Genomic DNA, 27,114 nt, shown 5'->3' on the forward strand with positions numbered 1-27,114 from the left:
ATACATACAAGATCATACAAAACGTGACACCTTCCTCAATACTTCCCATTACCACTGACGAATACAGCAATTTCTAAAGCTCTGCATTAGGTTTAGCATGTAACTTTATGAAAGTACAGCCCTGTCAAATGACAGCGAGCGGCAATTTACCACCACTTTAGAACAGACATGAATAATGGTTACATTCTTGTTCTAGAGAACAGGACCTTGGAGAAGCCCTACCACTACTCAGAGTATTTATATTCCCTTGTGGATCACACTCTACCTTACCCTCTCTCCCAATTAAAATTATACCTACACTAGTCTTTTAGGAAACCTAATGATCGCTGCCATCTGCACTACTCTATCCTTCCTCTAAGTGAGGAAATGAGACCAGATGGATGTGATGACTGCTTGCTCCTAATGTAACCGTATACTCTAAAAGCAGCAGCTTGATGAAACTGAAATGATGATTACAGGTGATAAAGGATCAGAAAGCTCCTTCAGAAGAAATCTCTGTGCTAGCTGGAGGCACAGAAAGTGAAATGGCTTCCTGCTTGAAAGGCAGGGAGAAAAGCCTGAAGTAGTAGCCACAAGGCAGCAAGACCTAGAAATTTTACACAGAATTACTAAAGTGAAGACAGGAACCAAAGAAACTATAGAATTATGGTAAATTTATTAAAGTTCACATTGAACTACAGTGTCATGTTGCTTGGATTTCAAGAAGGAATACTGTTAAACTATGACTCACAGTGGCTATCTGAGAAATCATGACAAGTGAACGAGGCAGCTGGGTCCCAGTCAGCTGGAGAGACCTTCCCACAGCATGTGGAACTTGGTGGTAGCCACACACAGCTTCCCAATCCAGATAGCATAACTTCCACTTAATGTGGCTTACACATAGTGCTATTCAAACATAATTAAAACCCCAACACTCCCAAACTGGTTTCACATGAGATACAACAGAGTCCAAACTAGCCACCAAGAAAGATGGTTATTCAGTTGTAGGAAGCTGCTTCCAGAAAACAGCACATGAAAGCTGTTCAGTCATATTACTTGCATTATCATACATTTGACAACTTGATTTATCAAATTCAGTTTTGAGAACAGCTCTGTTTGAAGCCTGAGGATAAGTGCAACAGTGTATGGGGAAACCAGTTTCCCTAAATGAGACCAGTGCAGGTAAAGATTTACCAGGCAGCAAACAAGATTCATCCCCTACAGCTTCTACCAGCCTCTGTAAGAGGCACAATTCATATCAGACAAAGATATTTGTCAGAAAAATACTGATCTATATATATAATTGCATTTGCAGAGTAGTAGTTATGAGACTGTTACTTTATGAAGTCAGGTACAGTCATCATTCACTCAGCTTTACTGTTAAAAATCACTATCAGAATACACTAAGACTTTAAAAAGAATTAAATTTCTAAATCTGATCAAGATGGGAGAAAATTTTGCAGATCAGTGTTAAACTGATTACACTGGCTTAAGGTGATTAAGTTTCTTCACCAGCTTATGCTGGATAAATACTAAACAATAAATACTACAGCAATTAAATAATTTAAAGGGTCCATGAAAGAACACACCAGTTTAAACCCTCATAAATATGTGCAATACCTTCTCGATACACAAAATTGGATTCAGTGAGACAGTTCTGTTTTACTAAAAGAAAACAATGGCAGCAAAATTGCTAAGGGTAAATGGCAGAAATTCTGCTGTTAAAAAAAGGATGGCAACCACAAGAGCAAAGCAAAAGACATAACCAAGTTACAGATAGCAACAGAATAAGACAAACAAAAATCTCATAACTAAAGTATCATTGAATTGTGGCCATCTTCCTGCCCTATCTGAGAAAAATTCAGTCTCTCAATACTAGTAAACTTTTCTGGGGAGAAAAGGAAAACAGATACCCAGTAAGAGTTTATTATAAAAAAATATATGTATAAAAATATCTTTATGAAAATTTCAGTATTACAGCAGCAGTATGTACTATTAGCAGATATTCTATACCAGTCCTTTTGCGTTTTTAGGATGAGTTAAACCCAGAATCCTTTATTGTATTTTTAAAGAGATTTGCTTCCTTCAGCTACTTCAGATTTCTTCTGTTTGCCATCTGTGTGTTCCTATGGTCTCTGTTACTCAGTTATTGCAGAGTTCAATGCTTCAAAGATCAGGATGAAGGTTTAGCAGATGGAAATCTTTTTGCAAAGGATAGCTGTTCTCATCTAGCACAAAATGGCTCCTAATTTCCAACAAATAGGATGCTTCTGTATCTGCTAGCAGCAAATGACACAGATCTGCTACTATCGTGCTGTAGGTTATATCTGAAGACGGCACTGCAAAAGACAGAACAATCCAATTTACTCTTTATTTTCACAGTAGCACCTAACATTCCAGTTTTACCTCCATGAAAGCTACACTAAATTACTGAAAGTGTAGTTCAACATCTGAATGTCAGTTTTGGTTTTAACAATTTTTTTAAAAACACTGCACTAAGACTCTCTCATTAAATTAACACCTGTGAATCATGTAAAACACTTCAAGTCAAAAAAAAAAAAAGTGTATCAAGGGAAGCCTGTCCGGAACACTGCTCAGTTATTTACATCATGAGAGCCTGTCAGCTATTTCTAAAAACTGCTAAGACACCCTATTCTGCATATAAGCAATCCATTTGGTTACTGAATACTTAGTTATATAGCATAATAGATGTTCATGCCATCTCATCTCTTGTTGCTACCTCAACTCTGAACTTCTGAGTTTGTTGGACAGCAACTGAAGTGTTCTGAGGTGTTTTTTGGGGTTTTTTTTCTGGCTTTGTGTTGTTGCTGTTTTTTGTTTGTTGTTTTGTTTTGTGTTGTTTTTTTTTTTTAAAGTCTCATGCAATATAAGCAATCATCATATTTCCAGAACAATCTCATCCCAGTTCTCAATTGTCAATAATTAAAAATCTTACTCCCATTGTGAACTGTGCTGCCTGTTTCTATCAGAAGTAATTCATGAAACAGTACCTACTAATCTGTTCAGCCAGTCTGCAGGAATACTGAGGAAGATTTTTTCCATCAACTCAGACGCCACATGAACATAAATTTCATAACCTCCATCTTCTACTGTCATCACAGCAGGTCTAGATCAGAAAACAAAAGAGTTGAAAGTTAGCTGCTATGTTTTTTTGATTGAAGCAAAATTTCTGAAAGTAATACAATGTAGTATCACCCTCCAACCTAACACCAAGAACTAGAAAATCTATGCACTCATCTCTGTCAAGTCTCTGGAGTTGGAATGAGTTTGAGATATATTCTGAAGTCACTACTCAACGTTAAAGTAACTTCTAAAGCTATCAAGTAAGTCTTACTTTCAGACAACTGCAGAAAACCATGCCTTAGTGGCGTTTTCCAGGAAGACAGCGAGAACTGTGCTATTATGAAATTAGTGTTATGTTATTTATGGCCTTGAACTTTAAATATACGAAGTATAAATGTTAATATGTACCTAGAAATATATAATGGGTACATAAAGATGGAAAGGCAAAATAGGGAGACAAGCTTCGGTGCATCACTTGGAATTGTATCATCTGTATCAACATCACCTAATACTGTCTGTCTTAAAACACCACTTCATAGCCACTACATAATACCAAGATAGTATCCCTTGTACTATGATTAACATCAAATGTTTCACATACTGCTAAAAAAGTAATAATCCCTCCTTCCTGGAAACTATCTTCTACACAGAATATTGCCAATAGTATTCCTATTGGGTTTGAAATTAACCTGTTAGGGACTGCTGTCCCACAAGCACTGGTCTTTCCAAATTTTGCTGTTTCACATGATTCAAAAGTGATACTGGGTCACAAGCAATTGGTACGAAGTGATCTTTTCTAGACAGGTATTCCCTACATTTCAATTATTTGTCTTTCCAACCTGTCATTATTAGGGGAACAATGAAAAAGGCATGGCATTAAGTCCTTGCTATTTGTTTTGCAACGTTTCTGCGAGATGATACCTTAGCAGTCCTCTACAGCGATGTTCAGCAGGTGGTTTCTGCTTGCTTTCAAGCTTCTGAGTGATTTTACTAAGTCTAATCATTTATACAGCTGATGCAGCTTCTACCCAACATATGCTCTGACTGCCCTTACACTACTTACAATTTGACCTGCAACATCTGCAGCACCACAATCCTCACACTTCTTAGAAAATCTGCACTGCTCTGACCAAAGCAGGATGCAACGCTTACACCCTGACCGCCCACAGAAGAAACTAAAATAGTAAACATCAGGAGATATATCACAATAATGTAAATCCTGGTTATAGCAATATTGGAACGGTACCAAACCAGTATATGTTAATGTAATAAAATATGGCACAATCATCCTCAGTGCAGAACTTTTCCATGGGAGACGTTCCCCAAAAGGATAAAACGTGCTCACCGCAGAGACGGCAGAATGAAGGAAGGGCAGTCACTTCAAGAGACTAACGGAGCTGCACTGTCAAATACGACAGTCAGGCAGTAGTTCAGTATACTGACAGCTGGGGAGTGTTATGAAGTGATTAATTTAGTTAGCATGATGCAGAATACACCTAACAGCACTAATCTGAATGCTTATGAGGCACGAAGGCAAATGACTGTAAACATGCCACTTTCCCAGTAGGCAAACGACTTTACTTGCCATCTGTTAATCTAAAAGCTACTGCTAAATTTCATAATCTTAAGTGAAGTGATCAAAAGAGCTAAGAGAACTCCATGTCTGATTATCTGTGGGATAATTTAAAATCTGTTGGTTTAGACAGAAACCAAGGCCCACACTATTTGTAGTCACTAAAGACTGCTGGCTTCCTTCATGAGAGAAAGCTTAACAGTACACTTAATGCTCAGCTTCCCAACTAATTGTGGGCAATCGCTATTTTGTGTCTGAAGAAATATATTTTGGTTTAGACAATTTATGCTGAAGTACATGAAAATTATTATGATTTCCAGAAATACTAAATAACCATTTTGAAAACGGTATAATTAATACGTTTGCAGAGAAATGTACTAAGTGATGTTGCAAAACATAAAGCTTTTAAAAGCACAGCCAGGCACGGTCTACAGATATAACTTGCAAACCAAGCGATGCGTTAGGAAAGATTAATTTTGCTTCATCCCTGGTTATTATATGCCCACTACCTCCTCCTCAGCTCCTACTCTGTTCAAGGTTATCCAAGTCTTCTTTCAAATAGTCTTACTTACGTCAACAAGACTGAACTGTCATGGGGAAAAAGAAAAGTCAACACAGCCTTCAAAACAGAGACTGACACTGTTAAATTCCCTTTCACTAGCGCCACAGAAAATGCAATTGTGAGATTAACTTTATTCCTTAAATACCACTGGTTTTAATATGGTGAATTTAAATCAATGTCAAACAGTTAGAAACATATTTAAGGATGTAAATAAATTTCACTAGAGGCATACATAGTTCTGCTAAAATATTCCTTAAAGGCTACTGAGTACATAGCCTTTAGTACCTGCACACAAAGCTGGCGAAGCACGCCAGTGAAATAGGCTTTTCCACTAGTACAGAAAGGTTAGATTTAATCCCTGCTGAGCCTAAATACCCTAGAAATCTTCTGTCTCATTACTGCTACTGTTAAAATGTTCAACTTTTTAAATGGCAAATACTGATTGGTACAGACTGAAGAACGAATTATCTAAGGGAAATGCTACCGTCATACCAAATTCCAGGGAAGAGACGCTAGGAAACTGGAAGTTTGGGCAAAGGCCCATCTGTGAAATCCAAAATCTAGGAGATAAGCTCTGAAATACAAAATAGTTTTCTTTCTCTTCGCTTTTGTAATTTCTTTTAGCTTCATATTCATATTGTCCAAGCTCAAAAAAGAATATGGAAACACTGACACATGTACTTTACGTAAGTGCTGTCATATAATAGGTTTTTAGGATCTTCTGCCTCATTATTACTGCTATTGTTAAAGTGTTCAGTGTTCTGGGTATCTAACTTGGAAAAAAGAAAGCTAGCTAAGCATATACACATGCACCTAAATGTTATGTCTTCAGCATCTGAGGGAAAAGATGAGCTTCATTGCAATCACAGCAGATTAACAAAACTGGGCTCCTACATTTCAAAAGAAAAAGGTGACAGGAGATGACTTCAGTGGCCTACAGTGCTGAAACCCAAGATTTTAAAGCTATGTAAATCTCTTAAATACCAAGATCCTGTCATAGACAATATGATAGGAAAACAGATACTATCTCATATCTTAAACATTCACACTCTTAAAATACATAAATAAAAAAATCTATTAGGTTAATCAGTTACTAAATTCCCTGAATTGAAGCAGCAAATCAAATTACAGACTAATCCTATGTTTTAAGAAGTCTGCAGTGTTTAGTATATATTAAGTAGAAAACAACACGCAGATTTTACTTCCAAGGAGATGCTGGTAGCTATTCCATTGTTAGAAATAGAGCGTACTGAACATACTGCCTCCTTATATTGAGGGATTAAAAGCAATCTGAGATAAGGGGACATGAATTAGCACACTACAGGAAAAAAAAAAAAAAAGTAGTTTTCTACTAGTTGTGCACACAGGTTTATAAAAAAAGACTAACACTAACCATAGATGTATCAATCTGTTAAGCAGCACAGTAATGCTAGAACAGCATTTAGTTAATAAGTTAATTTCATTTTCACAAGATATTTCTTTAGCAAAAGACAGATTTTTCTCCTGCTAAGCTGTACACGTACCGAGTTATCCTACAATACAGAATTAGGAAATACTACCAAGGAGATGCATTCTTACTAAACTAATCAGAGCAAAATTTCAGTACAAAAATGACAGACTTTTCTTTGAAGAAGTTGCGCATTTAAGTTCCACATCAAGACGTGTTCACATGTTGAGAATACAAACAGTTGAAGTCTTTATCATTTTCCTACCACCTTTTGTGCAAGAGAGTAAACTGAAGTCCTTCAGAGTCACACGAGAGGTCATAATCTTATGAAACGGAGGGGGAACCTTTTCAGTTAAGGAAAAAATCTTTGCACTTAGTTGTAAACTTAAAGATGCAAGACTATTTTTTGCACAGAGGAAAAAGACCAAGTCACTACCTTGTTAGACAAATGGGATCCTAATATTAAATCAAAGCCAAGTGAGAAACTACTAAGTATGTAATAATTCGTTAAACTCATTATGAAATAGTTTAGGCATACTTTTAGAATGAATTTTGGTAGGAAATGTACATATTCTAGAATCCTATTACATCTGTGATTGTCTCAGTCTTCTCTACCTACACATTTCAAATTGATACTTACATTTCAAAACATATAAGTAAACATTAAGAATTGAACAATTTGTTAACAATGTTCCCACCTCAACTGGATCGATTTAGTTTAAATAAATGTGCATATACGTCTTGTCTCACAGCGCCACCTGCTGATAACTTACTATCCCTGCTCTCTATGAGAATGCTTATTGAAAACATGTCAATTTCTGCAAGGCTAGAATTGATTAATTAATTTTTAAAAATACGGTTGTGCATTCACACAATTTCAAACTTAGGCTGAAATAAGACTCTCAAAAAGCTTTCCTTTCCTCCTCAAGCTTCTACTCCATTCTTAGCTTACTGACACAGTGCCGGGTAAACCTAATGACATAGTATTTAAAAGAAATTAAAAAGTTAGGTTTAAACAAACAGTATCACCTATAAATAACGGCAATATAATACAGTAATTCAAGAACAGTTCCTTGAAAATACATTTAAAAAAAATAGAAATTGCTAACCACACCTTAAATAATTTTTTATATGGGGGAGCTTAAAATGGAGAAAGTTGTAGTTTACTTCCCTAATAGTAGTGTTATTGTAGTTTTATTTCATTTACCTGTAGAAAGTCTTTACTTTGTTGTACGGCAAACATCTTATACACTGCTTGTAGATCATGTTCTTATCCGTCGGTAGTTCCAAACCACATTGAGCACAGCCTGAATACGTTATCATCGGCAGAGAAGCCAAAACACACTCCAGTGAAGTGTCAGCACAGAAGGTGAGTTGCTTGCACTGACCAGTTGAAATGGTAAACTTCAGTTCTAAGATACGGGCTTTCACTTGAATCACTCCTGCAAAAACAATTTCAATAAAATCTGCATTCAGTTTTATTTATAACTAAAACCAAACGCAAGGGTTACAGCTTGTTCAAAACCAAAATGATTATCAATAAAACTTTCTGAATCCCCCCCCAGCTTTAGAAGCACACACTCATATTTTTAGAGATGATTTATGCAGCAAAAAGTCATTGTGGTTAAGTATTACTTAAAAGTACATACAAGTACTATGTTTTCAGGTACTGTTGTCATAGATACCACTACAGAAGAGCCTGAATAAGAGATCAAGAGATTAGAATTGTGCAAATTGCCAGTTGCTTTTCTTCCATGCTAATTCAGAGACAGTGAAAAGCACAGCTTTAACAACTTAGCCTTCCACTATTCCTACATAAACTAGAGTTAAATGCTGCAACACCAACTTTATATAGTTACTTCTTAATGTTTAACACCAACCTTCGCAATCTTCTAGGTTTATCTGGGAGGTGGTGACTGCATAAAATGTTGTCTTTGTTCTTTTGTAAGCAGTCTTCGATAGCAGTAGCTATTTTACTCTCGCTTTAGAGAATTCCAGTTTTGGAGAAATGCTATTAGACAAACTTTCAGTCATTAATCACATCATTACTAGATTGGTTGGCGTGGACAACAAAAGGCAGCATTTCACACTGTGTTCCAAAGCCTATCTCTGTATGGTACCACCTGTCCCACCTCTGGGCTCACTGAGGGAAGGCTGCATTCACAGTTTGGCTGGATATTGAGCAGCAGCCCTCAGAATAAATTAAAGACTCCCACAACTGTGCTAACCTAAAAATGAAAAAAGTTTTACTTGATCAACAGAACATCTATTTTGCTTAGTTACACACTGCACAACAGACAAGTGTGGAACAGTTACAGAGCTATGGATAACGACTTTACCTGAGCATTTTTCCTCCAAATGCATCGAGAGCTTTGTCACCTGCATGAGGGAAGTTTTGCTTTTCTGAAACTTTTCTTTAAATTCAATTGCCCTTCTGTCATCATCAAACAAGCACTCGTAGGATGACCATGGAGTTGTGTGCAGTTCAAAGTCACCAGAGACAGAACTACGTTGGACCAGAAGGTATTTGAAGTCCCACAGGTGTTCTACAGGACAAAAAAGCAAACAGGAGTTTACTTTCTATACCTTAGTTAATTTATAGAAAGCCACAGTCACTGACAAGATTGAGAAGCAAATCAACAAGACATTCTCATATGGTCAGCTCCGGCAACTTTATTTCAAGTGTGATGACAGGTAGAGGTTTTCCCTTCCCTATAAACTTTGCATGAGTCCTCCCATAACTAAACAGTGTTTTCATTTCACTTGTACTGAATTCAGCTTTCCAATCAACCAAACTTTTTTTTAAAAAGAAACCAATTTGCCAGCTCTAATAAGGAAAAGTTGGGAATGCCTAGAATAAAAAATCTTCACGTTATTAATCACTTCCATCTTTAATACACCCCTGTTTTTTAATCTTCTAATTTAATCTTAATCTCCATAACGTTCCAATTTAAAAATACTGATTTTCCATCTTCCAATTGACTCTATAATAAAGAAAAATACTTTATAAAAGGAGATTACAGAGGAGAAACATTTTGAGTTGTCCTTCACTTTGTTGTAAGAATCCAGCATTCATCTACTGATCAGGCCTGATAACCTTTCAGGCTGTTACTTTTCCTCCATATTTGCTCAAGCTGAAAGTTGCAGCCAAAATAATTTGGTTTGGAAATAAGGGTAGAAAAATGGGTAAGGATTTTATTAGCATGTTTTAGTGTTTTCATATTTTGGATTAATCTGATTTTTGGTAGTAACCTGCTAAAATTGCAAGTGTCTGAAAAAATCTGCCACCAGACAGTGTTTTACAGCAAAATACTCCAGAACTTTCTCTCCTCTGAACATGTCTAGTTTCCTGCACATCACATCTGACTAGAGATATCGCAGTGCCCCAGAACTGAGTGTGTTGTGTGTTCTAGTCCAAAGCAAGATTCAGGTAGTAACACTACAGCAACAGTGAGGGAAAATCTAAACAGGAAGAAAGAAACGTGCACTTGGCAAGAGGGGATATATGGAAGTGGAGGACATAGTCTAACTAGGGTACGGGATTTGGTTGATCCCGAATTTAACTTATTATTCAGATCTTCAACATTCCCCTGTTGATTAGAAAACTGATCACAAGAGTAAAGACTTAATACTACAGAGATCTACAATTTACACTCTTCTGCTTCAAGCATCAGAGAACTGATATATGATTGGGTCTTAGAAAGTCCCTTTGGTATCTTCTTTTTGCAGCTACAATTAATTCTAAAATGCTATATTTTGAGAAGTTTAATAGTCTAGCATACTAAATTCTGTAAGATTTCTAAGAATCTAACAAACAGTATATACCTGCTCACACTGAAGCACGCACAAAACCAATAACCATGTAGGTATTATGTCATAAAGTTAATTGGTTAATGTTTAAATTGGACCATCTTCTTCAAGTAGTCTAAGAGGTATGTCTTGCCGTTAAATGATTTCTAGGAGTGCAGATTACTTACAAATTGAAGTGGAATTGGCAGAATTCAGAGCATCTATGTTTAATAGGTAAAGATTCACTGTGAGGTTTTAACCTTTCTGGGTTTTATTTTGCACTGTACAAAAACCGGCATTTTAGGCCGCCACATTCTGCACTTCAATACAGCATATACTTCCTAAGCGCATCCACGGATTAGAAATACAAACTCTCAAGTTACCAGTTCAATGAAAACCTAGTTTCCTTATTTTAAGTTAACAAAGCCAGTACTAAAACAAAATTCAGTAGTAGTTGCTGCTAAAACACAGGCCATGTAATTCTTGCAAGAGATAGTTTTGGTCAGTTAGAGCTAGACTTGACAGCACAACCATTAGGGTAAAGCCTGACCCTGTAGTAAGGTGGCAAGCAGAGAATGAGTATCAGAAGCAGAAAAACTCAGCAATTCATGCTAAACCAGACAACAATAAGGAAGGCTCAGCAAACATGGTAACATAGTTATTACTCAAGTGTTTACAGTTACATAACTGAACACCAGTGCATCTTGTACCTAGAGTAAAGTTTCTAAACATTCATGCTTTCTCAGTCTCATAAAGCGAGTGCACTCAAATCTGTTGCTGATGCCACTGCTTCTTAACAGAGGAGAAATGTTAAAATTGTTATCAAGTATATTGCCTTTCCAAGGGGAGTATTTACAGTTTTAATGGAAAGACGTTACCAGCTGAGCTTTTTAAAGATACTAGTAACATCACAAAAATCCTTTTACAGCTACCTACAGATACACGGACTTTACCTTTTTTCCTTTGAAGTTGAGGGCACCAGGCAGCCCCTGCTCCCCACAGTACCATCCTATAGTGTTGACCTCTGTTCTGTTCTACTGTTAGAACAATTTTTTTTTGGTTGCCACCTCTGTATCTATACACAGATTCTGAAAAAGTTTGAAATTATGTGAGTTCTACAGTAAACAGCATATAAACATGCAAAACCCATGTGCCTCAATATTAAGATGAAATCACGCCGCTATGTTATTTTACAGTACAACTATAAGTAAACAAGAACACACCTACAATTTCTTCAGGACAAAATGAGAGCAATCTGATTTCTTCAGCAACACAAACCTAGTTTAAAGGAATGCACAAAGTATACTAATTTACCTTTATCTACCTAAATACCTAGCAATCCATGCATCTTTCAGCTCCCCTGCATCCTGACTGGTATAAATGGAAAGAAATCATACTCAATCTCTCAGCAATAAACTGTCATAGCTGGAAGTTAAAGTTCCTGTAACTTCTGTGGAATACACTGAAAGAAACATTTCTCTAAGAGTTTTCACAAAAGAAAACTACAATCACGTACAAGCCCACTGAGAGGATTAATAACAGTACATATATACTGAAACAATTAAGCTCCACACTAAAAATACAGTATTTTTCAAAACCAAATAATTTTTGAACAAGAGCTCTTGCTTTAAATATCTAACAATTCTAAGATTTTATGTATAATAATAAATTATAAAGAGTTCCATCTTCAAAATTCTCCATTTATAATTAATAAACATGATATTGACAGTGTGGGTAAAAATTTGAATCTTACAAGATGGTAGTGCAATATGATCAAATTTGTGGCCAAAGCTTGAAGTCAAGCACAGAGAAACAGTGGTACTGTAAAAAAAAGATAATCAGAACAGTTATGCAGGGAAAAAAGGGAAGAAGAGTCCTTTTCCAGGTGTGAATGGTGATCTTTAACTGCCCAATACAGGTTAAAAAAAAACATGGAAAGACACTGCTTGAAATACTGAGAATGCCCCAAATAAATTTGGTTTTGTTCACTTCAGAGGGGAAGAAGATGCTAGGAAGCAGCTGTAAGGCCCAATTATGAAGAAATGGAAACAAATCCTCAATTTTAACATGGAAAAGCGCTTCAGCAAAAGGAATCCTGAAATAACTACATTAATTATTAGAAGAAAATTAATGTGTGACAGAAGAATAAACTTAAAAAAAAAATCAGTATACAGACTGCTGACCATGATTCTTTGGGGAAGAGGAGAGTTTACAATAAAAATATACAGGAAACTCAGATTTCCAAGACAAACTTATATTGATGAGGCAGGTCTCTGTTGAGCCTATGCAGAAAAAGAGTATCACAGTTAAGACATGTTAGCAGTTTCATACTGTGCACTTTCCAGTGCTGAAAAATCAAAAAGAACTTTTACAGAAAGGCACACAAGTAAGGTTTATTATAAAGAAACATCACACGTATTTAAGAAACCAGGAATGCTTAGCTTTAAAAACCTATCCTAGATAGGAAAAAATAGAAACAAACAAGAACTGTTCCAAATAAAACATTATAAAGAGCAACACAGCTCCTTTATAAAGTAAGAAAGGCAAGCAATTCCTAAACCATTGGATTAAAATAATAACTTCATTCTGAAAACCACATGATTTACAGTGCAATCAAATTTTCCTTTAATGACAGGATGCTTACCTGGAAGGTAGTTGGCTGGCAAGCCTTGAATTAGTAAGGCTTGACTGTCCCACGTGACATTTTCATAAACCAGCCCCCTTTTTCAAGCAGCGGTCTACAGCAAGAATGTACCTCTTGAATTTCAAGAGCCATTAAAAAACACCTTTATGTTCCTCCACCGTAACTGCATTATCTTCCTCTTTTCAGCACTCCTGCCACACACACCTATCTTCCCGGAGAAGGATTTCAAACCCACATTCCTCATACTTAAGATACTTGAAGCTGTGGAGATGCCCAAGCTATCTCACTGACAAGTCAATACATTTGTAACTGCAGCCGCTGGTGAGTGCTGATTCCTTAGGGAAAACACACAAATCCCTCGGTGAGCAGGAACACTCAGTGCCCACTGCCTGCGTGCTGCTCCCACAGGCATGTATGCTATCCATACCACTAGTGTGTAGTAACCTCCTTTCAGCAGCTAACTACGGTCACTATTCTCTCCCTGTCCTTAACTCCATTTCTTTGCTATGCCTCCCATGAGTGGATCGTCACAGACGTTTCCCTTGTGATTCCCGTGTCAAACACTGGTGTATGGAATGGGAAATCACCAGAACTGCCTTGCAAAATTACTATTTAAGTTTTACCTGTTGTTGAAGTTTTGGAAGTCAAAGTCCAGTGCATGAACTTACCTATTAAAACAGCAATGTTGATAACTTTCAAGACCAAGTGAACCAATGTATTTGGCTGGAGCTGGTCTAGCTGCATATACTGAACACTATCCAGACTCTGAACTTGTCTTCGTGGAATGTCTCTGAAGTGTGGAAATTCTGATGATACGTATGACAATAAGCCATGGAGAGCATCACCATCCACTACAGGACAAACTTAAATACAATAAAAAAAGTTAAAGGGACACTTTTTTTTTTTTTAAGCTTAGAAGTACAAAATTTATCAGTTGGTACTTATTTATACTGACAAAGCGAAACTATTTCACAATAATTCTAAGGCAAGAAATTCTTGAGATGTGTAACGCTTCATCCAAAATTAAACCGCACTTCATCTGCCTTCCCTTGATAGCATCCCACAGTTAAGCCAAGTACAATATTTTAAATCACCCTAAAAATAGGAGAGACATTTTATCACAGCTTGGTAGGAACAGCTATTCTTGTTCATTTACCTCAGCACCTGCCTTAAACAGCTGGAAATAATGAGCATCAGGAAGACAATAAGAGTAACTCAAGTTCACGGTGATACTTCTACTGTATCCTCACGTATCTTTAAAGACTTCATGCTTAGTCGCCTGCAATGAATTACTCTCCCTGAATGGATCTACTAACTTTTAAGCCTCAAGTTTTTGCAAAGAATTTAATCCTCGTGAAATCTCAGACATCTTATGGTTGAGTGCTGGAATAACTGCTCTTTCTCAAACTAAGCTCAAAGAATTCAGTCTTTCAGAGTTTTGAATGGTAACCACCCAACTCTACCATAAAGTTCACGTGCCTATCTGGTGTCATCATGCCAAACATCTTGCCCACATGTGTTCCTGTCATACTTTCCTGTAGCGTTTTATAGCTCTGTTGCTCACATTTCCGTTTTGTCCTGTATAGGAGGTATTGCCAAGAAAATGAGTACTTTAAATAGCTATTTAACTGTGATTTTTGTGGAAGCTTATGCACTACAATCTTACATTCTTCTGGATTGAGAGCTGAGCAGTTCCCCAGATTCAGTAACTGGCTGGTAAATGTAGACTGCAGCATGATCTCTCCACACCAAAGATTTTCATACATTATTAAATCTGCAAGAAAGAAGCAGCCTTATCAATTCATGTATTAGCAATATTGAAGTACATCACACTTTCCCTGACTATAGAACCATCATGCATATAGGTGTGAAAAACTGAAAGAGATCGCTTGGAAACAAAGTGATTTTTTTTTATTTATTCTGCCAACACCCTTTACAATGACTTAATCAAATTTTCTCAGTAGTCTGACGTAATTCTTCAATTCATATAAAACATTCAATAGTCTCATAGCAGGTGCTGTATAAGTGAAGTGGGTGACTGTATTGGTGAATTATTATTGTGCAACATTTCAGAATGAGTAGCGAAGTACTAGGCTTACCCAGAAAGACTTTTGATGTATTTTGAGATAAGAATGATTAAGCAGACAAGAACTATTTCTCACCCTGAGACTGAACAGATCACCATGATTTTCTGGCTCGACAGCGGAGAATTACAAAAAAAGTCTACCCATTGAACAACTAGCATATCTGGTTTGTAGCAGCACTTACACCTTTCAGGAACAATTGTTTTAAAGCACTGACAGGTTAGAAAATAAGACTGACTACCTACGGCACTGCTGCAGTATCAATGCACTCCTGTGTCTCAGACCAAAGACTACACAGAAGAGACAGGCAAGCTTCCATGAGACCGTTGATGTTCCGCTGGCAGGATGACTGAAAATTCAAGGTGATGCTGAGCAATGTAAGATACTTACAGACGCTTAGCCACAGTTTCAAATTACTGGTTACACACTATTCTACTTAAAATAGGCATTTTTAAGACCCACATTTTAAAAAGGCAAACAAAGGAATTCTCACCTGTAAGCAGTACAACATCCCCAGGAAACACGGTGAGTGACCAAAACGCAGCGCTACGCCACAGCACCACCTTTCTCTCAATTTCTGACTGGTCAATAACAACGATTGTTGCTACAGGAATTGTACATGAAGATTTTGGTCTAGTCTTCATCTGTATTTCTCTGATATGACAGGGATGTACTATTGTAACCAAAACATTGTACTTTTGATTTCTGCAGCAACAATTCTTAAGTGGTGTTAGTTTCTTTTGAAGCTTCTTGAACTCTGCCATCCTCTCTTGATCCACTCTCATCCCAGGACCAGCTGGGGAAGAATTCAGTTTAGCTCTCTTTGGTTTCAGCAGTCTTTCAAATGCTGGAGGAAAAATATGAAAGGAATCTTCATACTGGCGGGCTCTTTCCAAACAGATCTTACGAGAACTGTCTACTTGAGAGCACAATATTCCTGAGCTCAGTGGTTCAATATGGATTTCATTTTCAAATTGCTCAGCAGGAACGTTATGTTCTTGAGACTTCTCTGCGTTTCCCTGAGCAGCTCCTTCTTGTTTTGTAGCTTCAAAGCAAACATTTTCCCCATCACCCTCAGAACTGAAAAGTTCAAGGGAACTTGTATACTCTTCCTTATATTCATTTTCAGCCACATTAAGACATGTTCCAACATCAGGATCAAACTGGAATTGATCATACTGCCTTTTTTCAGTTTTTTTGCCTGCTTCTGTTTCCAACAGTTTTACAGTTCTTTTCTGCATCTCATTCCTACCCCATGCAAAAACAGCCATCTGACTTGAAGTTATTATACTACGGAACTCAGTGTCTGTTGACACTGCAAAGTCTAAACAATCACTTGATTGTCCTTTTGGTTTTGACTCTCGATTTTGAGGGAAAAACAAATCCAGATACTGACTTCGATGTTCACGGCCATCGCTTCTACAATCTGATTGAACAACTTCTCCCACAGACCTTAGATGTACGCTAATCTGCTTAGTACTGGCAACCAAATCAGAAATGTAAGAGCTGTTAAATTCTACGTGACTGGCTTTTCTTTCAGTAAGGTTTGAACAGCCACCATGTGACTGTTTATATTGTCTAGCTGATTCTGCAAATCTTTGTGCAAAGTGTTGATTTGCAGCCTGATTCACATTTGCATGTACGCATTTATCTGTAGATATCTGACAGTCAGAATAAATTAAACTTTTGGTCTTTTTAGGTGTGCTGGCACAAGTTACTGCCGCAGGCACAAGAGATGTCAAAATCTCTTTTGCTACCATTAATCTCCCCTGTTCAGACTGCTTAGAGCTGTCATCACTTGTAGGAACTGCTGTGACTATAGAGCTTTCTGTCTGAAACATTAAGTGGTCAGCATCTTTGACTTTTCCAGGAAAAAGACTACGTGTATCACACCAACAGCGGAGTTCCCTCCATTTTTCAGCAGCCGGTGCTGAACTACTTTGTTCTGACATCTCCACTAGGCTCGGAATGTTGGGTGCTCCCACAAAAATATGAATTTGATGTCTTTTTGTCATTTTTGATTGCTGTGCCAAGTCTGACTTTAAACAATGTGGTTTATGTAATAGGCAGAATACTAAATATTAGTAAATGCAAAAAAATATATTTTGCCTTTTCTTTACAATTTAAAGACACCTAAAATTCAAAGGAGTAATTAATAATTTAACTGGTAAAACCACTAGTTTACTACCTAAAGCCTATAAAATTAAAATGCGCACAAAGAAAAGACTGGAAGTTATTTATTGTATCAAATTTGCTTAGAAAAATGAATTTACAGTGGGGCTTAATTTCTGATTCTGATACTTGAAAACATAGAGCAGATGCAGAGTTATAGTGGAGTTCAATTTAAGTTTAATTCATGAGCAGACGCATCTTCATTTATTATTGCTAATTAGCCAGTCAGACGTGAACTCCCTATTCAGTACCTAATTTTAATCTGAAATAAATGGGTGTAATAAACTTACACAGCATAGTTAGGAGATAACTTAATCTCCCAGAAAACTACAATTTCAACTAAATGATTAAAAATACTAGAGCTATTAATAATTAGTTTAAAATTTTCTACAAATGCAGTATTTTACATGCTGTTTTAGCATGAAAATACTGTGTTAAGTGACTGTTTCAGGAAATGGAAAGCTTGATGATATTATTGATAAATTATAATTATTAAATAAACAGTCAGCTAAGAGGTCAGTGAAACCTGAGCAGATGACTCATAATTTGTTTTAATTCATTTAAATAGTACCATACTACCCAAGAAGCTACTAGCTTTTCTAGCTAATTAAAGATAAGCCCACCTTACACAGCACAAAGGACCCCTGATTTTTTAAATTTCTGCTGTAGTCTAATTTTAAAATACTCAGCGACACCTACAAATGTTCATTAAAATGCAGACACCTAGCTACGTGTTTTGGGAGTGTTGTTCATAGAAGTTGCTGCAATAGGCAATTCTGCAGAGGTAGGAAACGGAACACCAGAAGTGAACTCTGGGAGATAATCCGGCTGCAAACAGAAGAAAAAGAACACTGAAACAAAGACAGCACTGAAAAGTACTTACATTTTTCATTTAGCAATTATTAAATTAACGGCCATTTTCCTAACAACCCGCTAGGGGTCAATAACTCTGCACACTCATAAAACTCACAGTAACATGGGAAAAAGATAAACATCCCGATCTCCGGTATATTATAGCTGCATCTGGAAAAACAGTATACAACCACTAAAACCAGATATGTTATCATATAAAGAAGCTACAAAACACTAACTGGTATTGCTCAGTTTTACGATCACTGCAAAGCAATTCATACTTAAATGATTAGAGTATCCAAACTTCTGTAGTTGTACATTTGAATTCAGCCTCATATGAATGCAACTTTTAAAGGATAATTCCCATACGAAAGGTTTAAATTATGTAATTAAAGAATGGTAATATACAAATAACTAACGGAATCTGCAGTTCAACATTCATGACGTAAGAAAAGAAAGGCAAAGCAAAGTGACAGTGAGGTTGAAGTCCTAAAGAAGTGATGTTAGTAAGTTCCGTAGATAAAAAGCTACCCAATAACGATGTCAAAACAGCCTCAGTAACAGATCCCCTACGACAAACAGAAAATGTTACCACTGCTCTACATGAACTTCAGAAGTGCAACCTAACTGATAAGACTAAACAATTTCATAGAGTCGCTTGTTCCCTGGCCACGCTGTTTTGGGCACCAGCCCGGTGCCGCTGGCCTCCTGGGCCACCTGGGCACGCGGGGGGCTCCTGCCCAGCCGGCCGCCAGCCAGCCCCCCCAGGCCCTTCCCCGCCGGGCCCTTCCCAGCCGCTCTGCCCCAGGCCCGCAGCTGCCCGGGGCTGGGGTGACCCCGGCGCGGGGCCCGGCGCTGAGCCCTGGGGAACCTCGTATGAGCGGCCTCGGCCCCTCGGCCCGGCCTGCCCAGCCCCCCCTGCGGAGCCCCCCGCCCCCCAGCACATCGACACCCCCAGCTGGTGCCACCCGCACACTGGCTGGGGCAGCGCTCGGTCCCTCGCCCAGGTGATTCTTCCCATAATCAAGGCAGAACAATGAATTAATCAGTTAAGACTTGAAGGAAAAACATCACTGAAGAATCATATGGAAGCATAGGGGGGTCGTGTGTAATTCTGCCCAATCCCCATATTCAAACCATAGAAACTAACTTTGGTTTAATTCCCTAGCAGTGCTGTATTATTGTTAGTGAAAAGCTTTACCAGTCTATGAAAACAACAATGTGTAAATCTAAATGCATGCCAACAGCCCCAGACTTTCTTCTCAGTGTATATACACACAAACTCTTTATGCATAGTCCGAATTAGACAAAGCTGCTACCTTGGCATACTTGTGGTCTTCATGAAAATCTATTTTCTATTTTTATTCCCGAGATTCAATTCTTCTTACATTCAGATAAGATCCTTGTGGCAAAACAGGAGTCTTACTTCTAGATTTAAATACAGGCAAAATAGAAGAACTGGGAAAATAAAGATTACAGCAGGATTTTATTTAACTATTTTTATTTGTTACGGATTAATTAGTTGTGGTTGGCTTCAAGTAGTTTTGTGTGCACTACAATATTAAGTAGTATGCGTGTGAGGATCAGAATATAGCAAAAAAAAAGTAGGTTTTTTAATACATATATAAGTATGTGTGTATATATATATATATATATATATATATATATATAGGTGGGTAGTTATGGATCTACCCATCCTTCCAGTTAAGGAAGGGTCATCATCATCACAGCATCAGATTAATGAAAGAATAGACTACTAGAAATAAAGGAACAAGTAACTGGAAGGTTTACGAGGATGGTGTTAGGAACAGGGAAGGTTGCATTCCAGAGCCTCAGTGTAAGCCACTCTTGGATCAGAAATGTGTTGACCACACCCCACTACCCCTCATCTTTTATGAATAACTAAACTACCTACTTGGACCCATATTGAAATATTATAAATAGGAAAGAAAAAAAGACAAATACTGTGCCCTTCCACCTTCCCCCCCTCCCCCACCCCCCTCGGATCTCTTTTTGTGGACCTGGAAGATCTTGGCAGTCTCACAATATACTCTAAAAAAGCTAATTCCTCTTGCAACTGCAGTGTTTTGGACTCAAGTTACAGCAGGCATGACACTGCCAAGTACAATTGAAAAATTTCTGCATTTTCTTCAAGAGTAACTCATCCTCTTACATATACATGTATACATTAAGATCTGTGACTAGTATGAAAGAAGTACTTTGAAAACACTTTTTTAGACAAGTACCTGAGTACTTGCTTGTATAAGCACACCTTACACTTAGGTAACATTGACATGACCAAAATGTATTAATAATAATCAGTAACTTATTTACTACAGTAAAACCCCACCAATGAAAAAAATCTGGGAGCTACTGACCGCAAACGCTAACACTTCCAAGATCTACTGCTGCACATACAGGGACAATCAATGTCATTAGCAACTGAATTTCCCTGAAGTAGTTTAAATTGAATTTACAATAGGATGATGGCTATGCCACTTCTAGTACAAAAATGAGTTTACTAAAGATGTTTGTTTTGAACACATTTTTATAGAGACTCACATGTTAAATAAAAACACACCTGAAACAGTATTGCATATAAAACCATGTGAAATCAGATTAATAACACTAACTAAGATGCCAACACCACTTTAATAGGAAAACACTTGTCAAAACAGAAATAACTTCTATACTTTGGTAAACTTCCATTTATGCAGTATTTGATCAGCCTCTCATTTTAACTATTACTTCTCTTGAGTTTTGTCACATTTAAAGATTAAGTAGTTATATATAATTCAGAAAGTTTTCCTTAACTTTCCAGTTCTATAACTTCTCTGAAGATTTTCTTTCCTGATTCATATTTTGCAGTGCAAGTATATTACATAAAAACATTTGAATCTTGATGTTATTTAACAAATTTTTGCAACTAAAGTATCATTTATCTTTTCAAAACCTTAAAATTTCATTTTTCTTGAGATATTTAGACCTTAGGAATGCTAAGTGACCTCTGCCTAGTTCACCGAATGAGTTCACTATTGAATGACCTGCTTTGGCAATTTCCGAATTACTTTTTAGGACAAAGATACCAAACTCCAGCACCAGAAATCATCATTACTTACAATCATTTCAGTCTCTGAATCAGAAAAAATTAAAGTTCTGTTAAATTATCTGCATGCAAAAGTGTTTAAAAGAATCTTGCTATGCTTCTTTAGAACAGTATTATTACTTAATGAGTTTTGTTAGTGAAGTTAATGTGCTTTGTTTTAAAGAAAAAGTCTAAAAGAACAGCTCATTACAGATCTTAAAAAACCGAGCAAAATACTATCCTATTAAGCAAAATGGCACTGCCAGAAAACAAATCCATTTTTATCCTGTAGGTAAGTTATCTGTGGGTAGACAGGGGGTTAACTACACCAAAGATAACAGGAGCTAAAGCTCATAAAGATATAACTGAAACCTGAATGCACATACCCATTATACCTGTTAATTATTACACCATTTCTTAATTTGTGGAAAGGTGCTCTATTCATAATGACCAATGAAAGCCTAGTGTTTTATCTCTGAAATGGTCAGAGTCTGATTGACGGGTCAATGATCTATTAAAACACAGTAACTACATCAGCAAGTTTTACATTTGCAAGACATTGCAACCGAAGTTTAATATACCTATTACAAGAAATAGACTATATACCACAATGTATTTCCCCTGACCTAAACAACAAGAGAGGAATTCTAAATTTAAAGGTTTTTAAAATGAGGAACTATGACATTAACAGTTTGTTAATCTCTAGTAATTTGCTACACATAGGAAGAAATTACAAATAACTTTTAAAATCCTCTTCCCATAGTTAAAAGTCGAAGCACATTGTGCAATGCCACATACATGGTCTTAAATTATTTTTAAAATACCTTAGAAGTAGCCATTACTTTTATTTCATATTTCACTCTTCATTTATAGTATTGACTCACCACAATAATCACTTAAGCATTACGCCAAAGTAACTTCCTATCACTCCTGAATATTAATGGTAGTCAGATACCTAAATTTAAAAGTTACATCCAAATATAGCTTCATCAAGTCTTTATGTAAGTCCTATACACTGGAAGTAAATCACACTAATTCCACCTCTGGGTGCCGGTTTCTTCATGTCTGTTACAGACTGCAGCTTCAAGCTACAAATAACATTACAGAAATAACAGTGATATATCAGATTAGTGCAATATAATGCAAAAGAATAACTTTACCCCTATGAGATTCTCATATACCCCCAACACTTACGCTTTTGGGGATAAACCCAGTATATTCTTTTATATGTAGACACATAAAAGAATATATATATTTATATAGAATATATAGAAATACATATTTCTATATATTCTCTTAACTTGCAGCTTTAATTTGGAACAGCTTGATGATGAACACCCTAACCTGCAAGTACTTAACTTGATTCCTACAATATGCAAAAGCAATTATATCTTTCTTTACTTGATGAAAAGCTGGCCCTGTAGGTCACAAATACGTAAGGTAGGATATTCTTTAAATTCTAAATTTTAACTTCTACTTTGAGCTCTCCCCTCCCTCCATTTGCATGCTTGATTTTACACTTCTATCAGTAGCATAAACAAAACTACAGGACTGTTTCACTGACCTTACAACAGAAAAAAAACGAGTTACTAACAGCCATCTTCAAAGTGTTTGCTTTCAGTTCAAGCTGTAGGGTTGTTTTTTTTAAACAGTTCATCCCAGTTGACGATAGAGTAGAAAATCTACTAGGACACTTGCCAACCAAAGGAAAATTAGAAATGAACCTCTGGATGCAGAATTCTGACTACATCAGAGGAAAATCTTCTGGCACTTCTACCACACTGCTCCAATCTCCCTCCAAAATTCAACTCTGCCTTTTTAAGAACCAAGTGCTGTAGCTGTACAACAACCTTGAAAAACGGAACAAACAACAAGCAGTGTAATAACAGTTTCACACACTTAGAATCTGAAACAACACCAGGATGAAGTGATGAACATACTACATGTTTGCTTGCAATTTGTGCAAGAAAAGAGACAGATGATCTTTATGCCAACAACTCATGTTGGCACTGCAAGTGGATCAATATACCAGCAACATCACCTATCCACCAAATGAGTAAGAAACTTCGTCCAAATATTTGTATGTATTAAGAGGAACTGAATGAAAAATAAAAACTGCCAGAAGAGATCAAGCTAAGCAACTTAGAGCTGAAGCAATCTTATATTCTACCTAAGCGAGCGATGTATCATCATGATGTATTAACATCAGACTATACCTGTAAATTGATGGCAGATGAAGGGGATTTAAGCGGATTGGCTTTAGACTAGGCTAGTGGGACCTCACAAGAAGTCAAGAGAACACCCATGTGGGAGAAAGTACACGTACACATGGGCAACTGCAGAAATTGATAGGATAAGTAATACAGGTCTTATTTTTGTCACCCTTTGGTGGTGGTAAAAAAATCACCAAATAGCCTGTATCTAAATTTTAATACAAAGTTTCAGGCAAATCCTGTAGTCCTATCTATAACTGACCTGTTTAAGCAAAAGTAAGTTTACTCCAAGATGGTTATTTTGCTCACATAATAACATGTCTGGAACACATTGTGGAGGCAGCTGTTGACCAGACATGGTGGTAGAGCAAGAACCCTGCTAGTCAGTATCTAGATTCATGAAAATCACAAACCTTCATTCCTACAGCAGTACCTGTAATAATTAGTATGAAGTTATTGTTAAATAATAGCTGAATATAGATTTATTATTCAACAGAAAGTAATTTCTATTAGTACTTTTTATATTAAATAGCAGCAATACTAATGTGTTGAGCAATTAGTTCTTGTCACTGGTTCTTACCAGAGGACTATAAAACCATCTGGCCTTGAGACAGGCACAGCTGGTTTGCAAATAAAAGCTGTATTCAGTAATATACAGCCATAAAACAATGTGTATGCAATTTTCATTATCTGCAACACTTTTAGTAACAAAATGCTTTTTTGAATATGAAACACCTAAGATTTAGGCAATAGAAACTTTCCTAAATACTCCTGCAGCATCGGCAGGGATATTGATAATTCAAATGAAAATCAGTGTTTTGAGAAGTTCCATACAGTCTGATGCTTTTCAGAAGTTAAATCAAAATACTGATTAAAAGGCTAGAAACACTACCATTGTTCTTCATAACTATTAAAATAATAACCAAGGCAAGCAACCAAATGGCATTGTTAACATTTAATGTGTACCTACTTGCCTGCAGAATCAAGGCCTGTGGCTTCTAAAATTGTGGTCCAAAAGGAAAATGTTTTCCTTTATTTGAAGCTCTTCTGTAAATACAAGCTTGGATCATATGGAGACATCTACTCAGCAGCTGCATCAGCCGTTTTATTTTAAAAGGATTACTTTTCCGATGAAGCAAAAATCTGAACACTGATAATACATTTCAATTCAGCCATTGAGATGGTCTTCATTGTCTTTGAAAATTGCAGTAAAGGCAGTAGGCTTTTGTGATTAACTTGGTAATTCTTTCCTCACTGCCTTTGTGCCTTGCGAGATCTACGTTTAGGTAAATGCTATTTATTGATTTCTGTTTTGCAATACATAAACCCACATAATTAAGGAGATAAGAACATATAGTGGCTGTTACAAACAAAAGAAGTTAAAAGATCTGAAGAACAGTGACCTCTTAAGTAGGAATGAAAGATAAAGGTAAAAGGACAGATATACAAAAGTGCTATGCATGTTTTCTTGAAGAATACTCATTCCCCAAACCCTTATTTGAGAACTATTTAAACAACTAAAACTTCTATACTTTCTGTCAAGAAAGATATTCTTCCGTATTTCAGCATATTCAAAAGCCTCACAGTTTTAGAATGACATCATCAAGGGTTTTTTTAAGAAAAATGGTTAAGTCTGCAGAAAATCTTCCACAGGTTATCATTACCAATGAATATCTGGTTTAGGAATTAAATCTTCTAATAAACTAAGGTTGATAAAACAATACAGGACCTAAGACAAAAGTGAGGAAACTGGTCAAAGAAACAGGATCACAATAGCCCTATCCCCATCAAATTAACTGCCTGGATATTCGATTTATTAGGATTGGTAGATAAACCCCCAAGATATCAGGCTAGTAGCAGCTTTTATTTTCTTCTTTTAAGTCTTCTCTGTTTTCTTAAACTGAATTTTTTTGACTAATCAGTAAAATAGAACTTTCTTCTAAATTGAGCAACAATTCACTGGGCTTTGATTGAATGGATTTCTGTAAAATCTATTTCCAGAACAGCAAATACCTTTTGGCTTGACTTAGTAACACAAATGCCAAAACATCAGTAGAATATTGTGCAGGCATTATAATACAAATAAGTACATCTTCCCACACAAATCCAGTGTGTTTCTCAAAAATAATAATAAATAAAATTTTTGGCTTAAATCACATAAGCTGGTATTTCACATTATGGAAGTTATTGGAATCCATCTTCCATAACAATTGCATACATCACAGGGATTAACAGGTTATAGCACACAGATAGCCATAATCAAAGCCTGATGTCTCAACTGCAGTTGCCTTAGTGGCTTGGGAAAGAGAATTTACTCCCCCATACATAGTTTCCATGCTATGGCAGAAAAAAATTTATTTAAAATACAAAGCCACCACTATTATTTTCTCACCCGTACAACAGCTTCACTCAAAAAAGATGAGGTTTTGTAACCAAAAAAATGGATGCTGACTGCACATATCATCAATGTTTTGGACAACAGCTGTAGGGAAGACTCTGCTTGTGTTTTTATACTGTGGGAGACAGAGTATTGAAAAGGTATCATTCATAACTTCACTTAGGTGGGATAAATCAGTAATTTACAACTGTTAGCAAAATATTTTTCACTCTCCACCACCAGTGGGTATGTTAGCAGTAGACTAACAAAAGCCACACTTCCTCTTGAATATAAGGCAAGCGCAGTATTTTTTCATTTGCCAGCATCACTAAACAATTAAAGTTAGATGTATTAACTAAAAAACCTGCCACCCACTCAAAGAAGTTACGTTAGGAACACACAAGTCATCACTAGATCAAGACATGCTCCAAGGCTCTGCAAAACTAGAAACTACACAAGCAGCTCCAGAAGCAGCCAGATGGCATACAAGCCCACAAGACCTCTTTAGACCGATAGCTCAATCAGTAGTTCATTTACCTCCTCACTGTTTATGCAGGATCTCTCCAGGAGAGCAAATATTTAACCTTCTTGTAAACAGAAACAGCAGCAAGTATTTTTTGACAGGACTGAACCTACAGCACCAGACCTCTTCTAGTCCTTCCCCACTCTGAGACACATTCTGCACATTTTCTGTTTCTGTACTATACAACTACATCCTTCATGTGGTATCACTGGCTTATTTTTGTGAGGTTCAAAGTAACCGGTGAGCTGGTATACTAAATAGCTGATCTCCCCAATACTTTCATATCTCAGTAAGATGAAAGCTGGCTTCACAAAATATTTCTATAAATCTAACATCTCAAAAGGAAAGTTCATAACACATGCTTCTGATGTAAGCATTGTATTTTAAATAAAACACTTGACAGATGTTGAATGTGCCAGTACTGACTTTTATATCCAAATTTTGAGTATTTCTGTTTCTGAAAATGCAAAGACATTGCAAGGTTATTTTAGGATCTTCCTATTGCACACACTATACACACACTCCAAGAATACACTTCAGCCTTAACAACTGAAAAAGTTAAGTTCTTCTGTCCAGAAGTTGAGAAGTTTAAGTTTTTTTTCAGAGATAAAGCTCCCTTATGGGAATGTAACCTTCAGACTTGGTCCAAGCTGGCTCTGTGCAATGGTGAAGAGCACTACAAAGATCACAGATGGTTCACTGCACACACTTGCTCCTTATTGTGGCTACA

At 36.7% G+C, this 27,114-nt stretch overlaps 1 protein-coding gene across 12 annotated transcripts in view; it reads right to left on the reverse strand.

The window, feature by feature from the left end:
• Nucleotides 1–636: 636 nt before the first annotated feature.
• The window catches only part of SHLD2 (shieldin complex subunit 2), a 42,753-nt gene continuing 16,275 nt past the window's right edge, over nucleotides 637–27,114 (reverse strand). For 8 of the 12 annotated variants that reach the window (XM_080402805.1, XM_080402813.1, XM_080402808.1 and 5 more), the window contains 8 exons: nucleotides 15,656–18,162; nucleotides 14,745–14,852; nucleotides 13,747–13,941; nucleotides 11,388–11,522; nucleotides 8,985–9,191; nucleotides 7,853–8,087; nucleotides 2,991–3,106; nucleotides 637–2,318 (listed from right to left, as the gene is read on the reverse strand). In XM_080402805.1, the coding sequence (XP_080258931.1) occupies nucleotides 2,146–2,318; nucleotides 2,991–3,106; nucleotides 7,853–8,087; nucleotides 8,985–9,191; nucleotides 11,388–11,522; nucleotides 13,747–13,941; nucleotides 14,745–14,852; nucleotides 15,656–17,177 (2,691 nt within the window). In that variant the 5' untranslated portion in view covers nucleotides 17,178–18,162 and the 3' untranslated portion in view covers nucleotides 637–2,145. Of the gene's footprint in view, nucleotides 2,319–2,990; nucleotides 3,107–7,852; nucleotides 8,088–8,984; nucleotides 9,192–11,387; nucleotides 11,523–13,746; nucleotides 13,942–14,744; nucleotides 14,853–15,655; nucleotides 18,163–22,226; nucleotides 23,122–24,454; nucleotides 24,576–27,114 lie in introns of those variants that run through there. The other 4 variants (XM_080402804.1, XM_080402810.1, XM_080402811.1 and 1 more) reach the window with 3 other exon arrangements.

This window comes from Falco punctatus (genome assembly GCF_963210335.1).
Source record: "Falco punctatus genome assembly, chromosome: 9".
NCBI classification, from domain to species: domain Eukaryota; kingdom Metazoa; phylum Chordata; class Aves; order Falconiformes; family Falconidae; genus Falco; species Falco punctatus.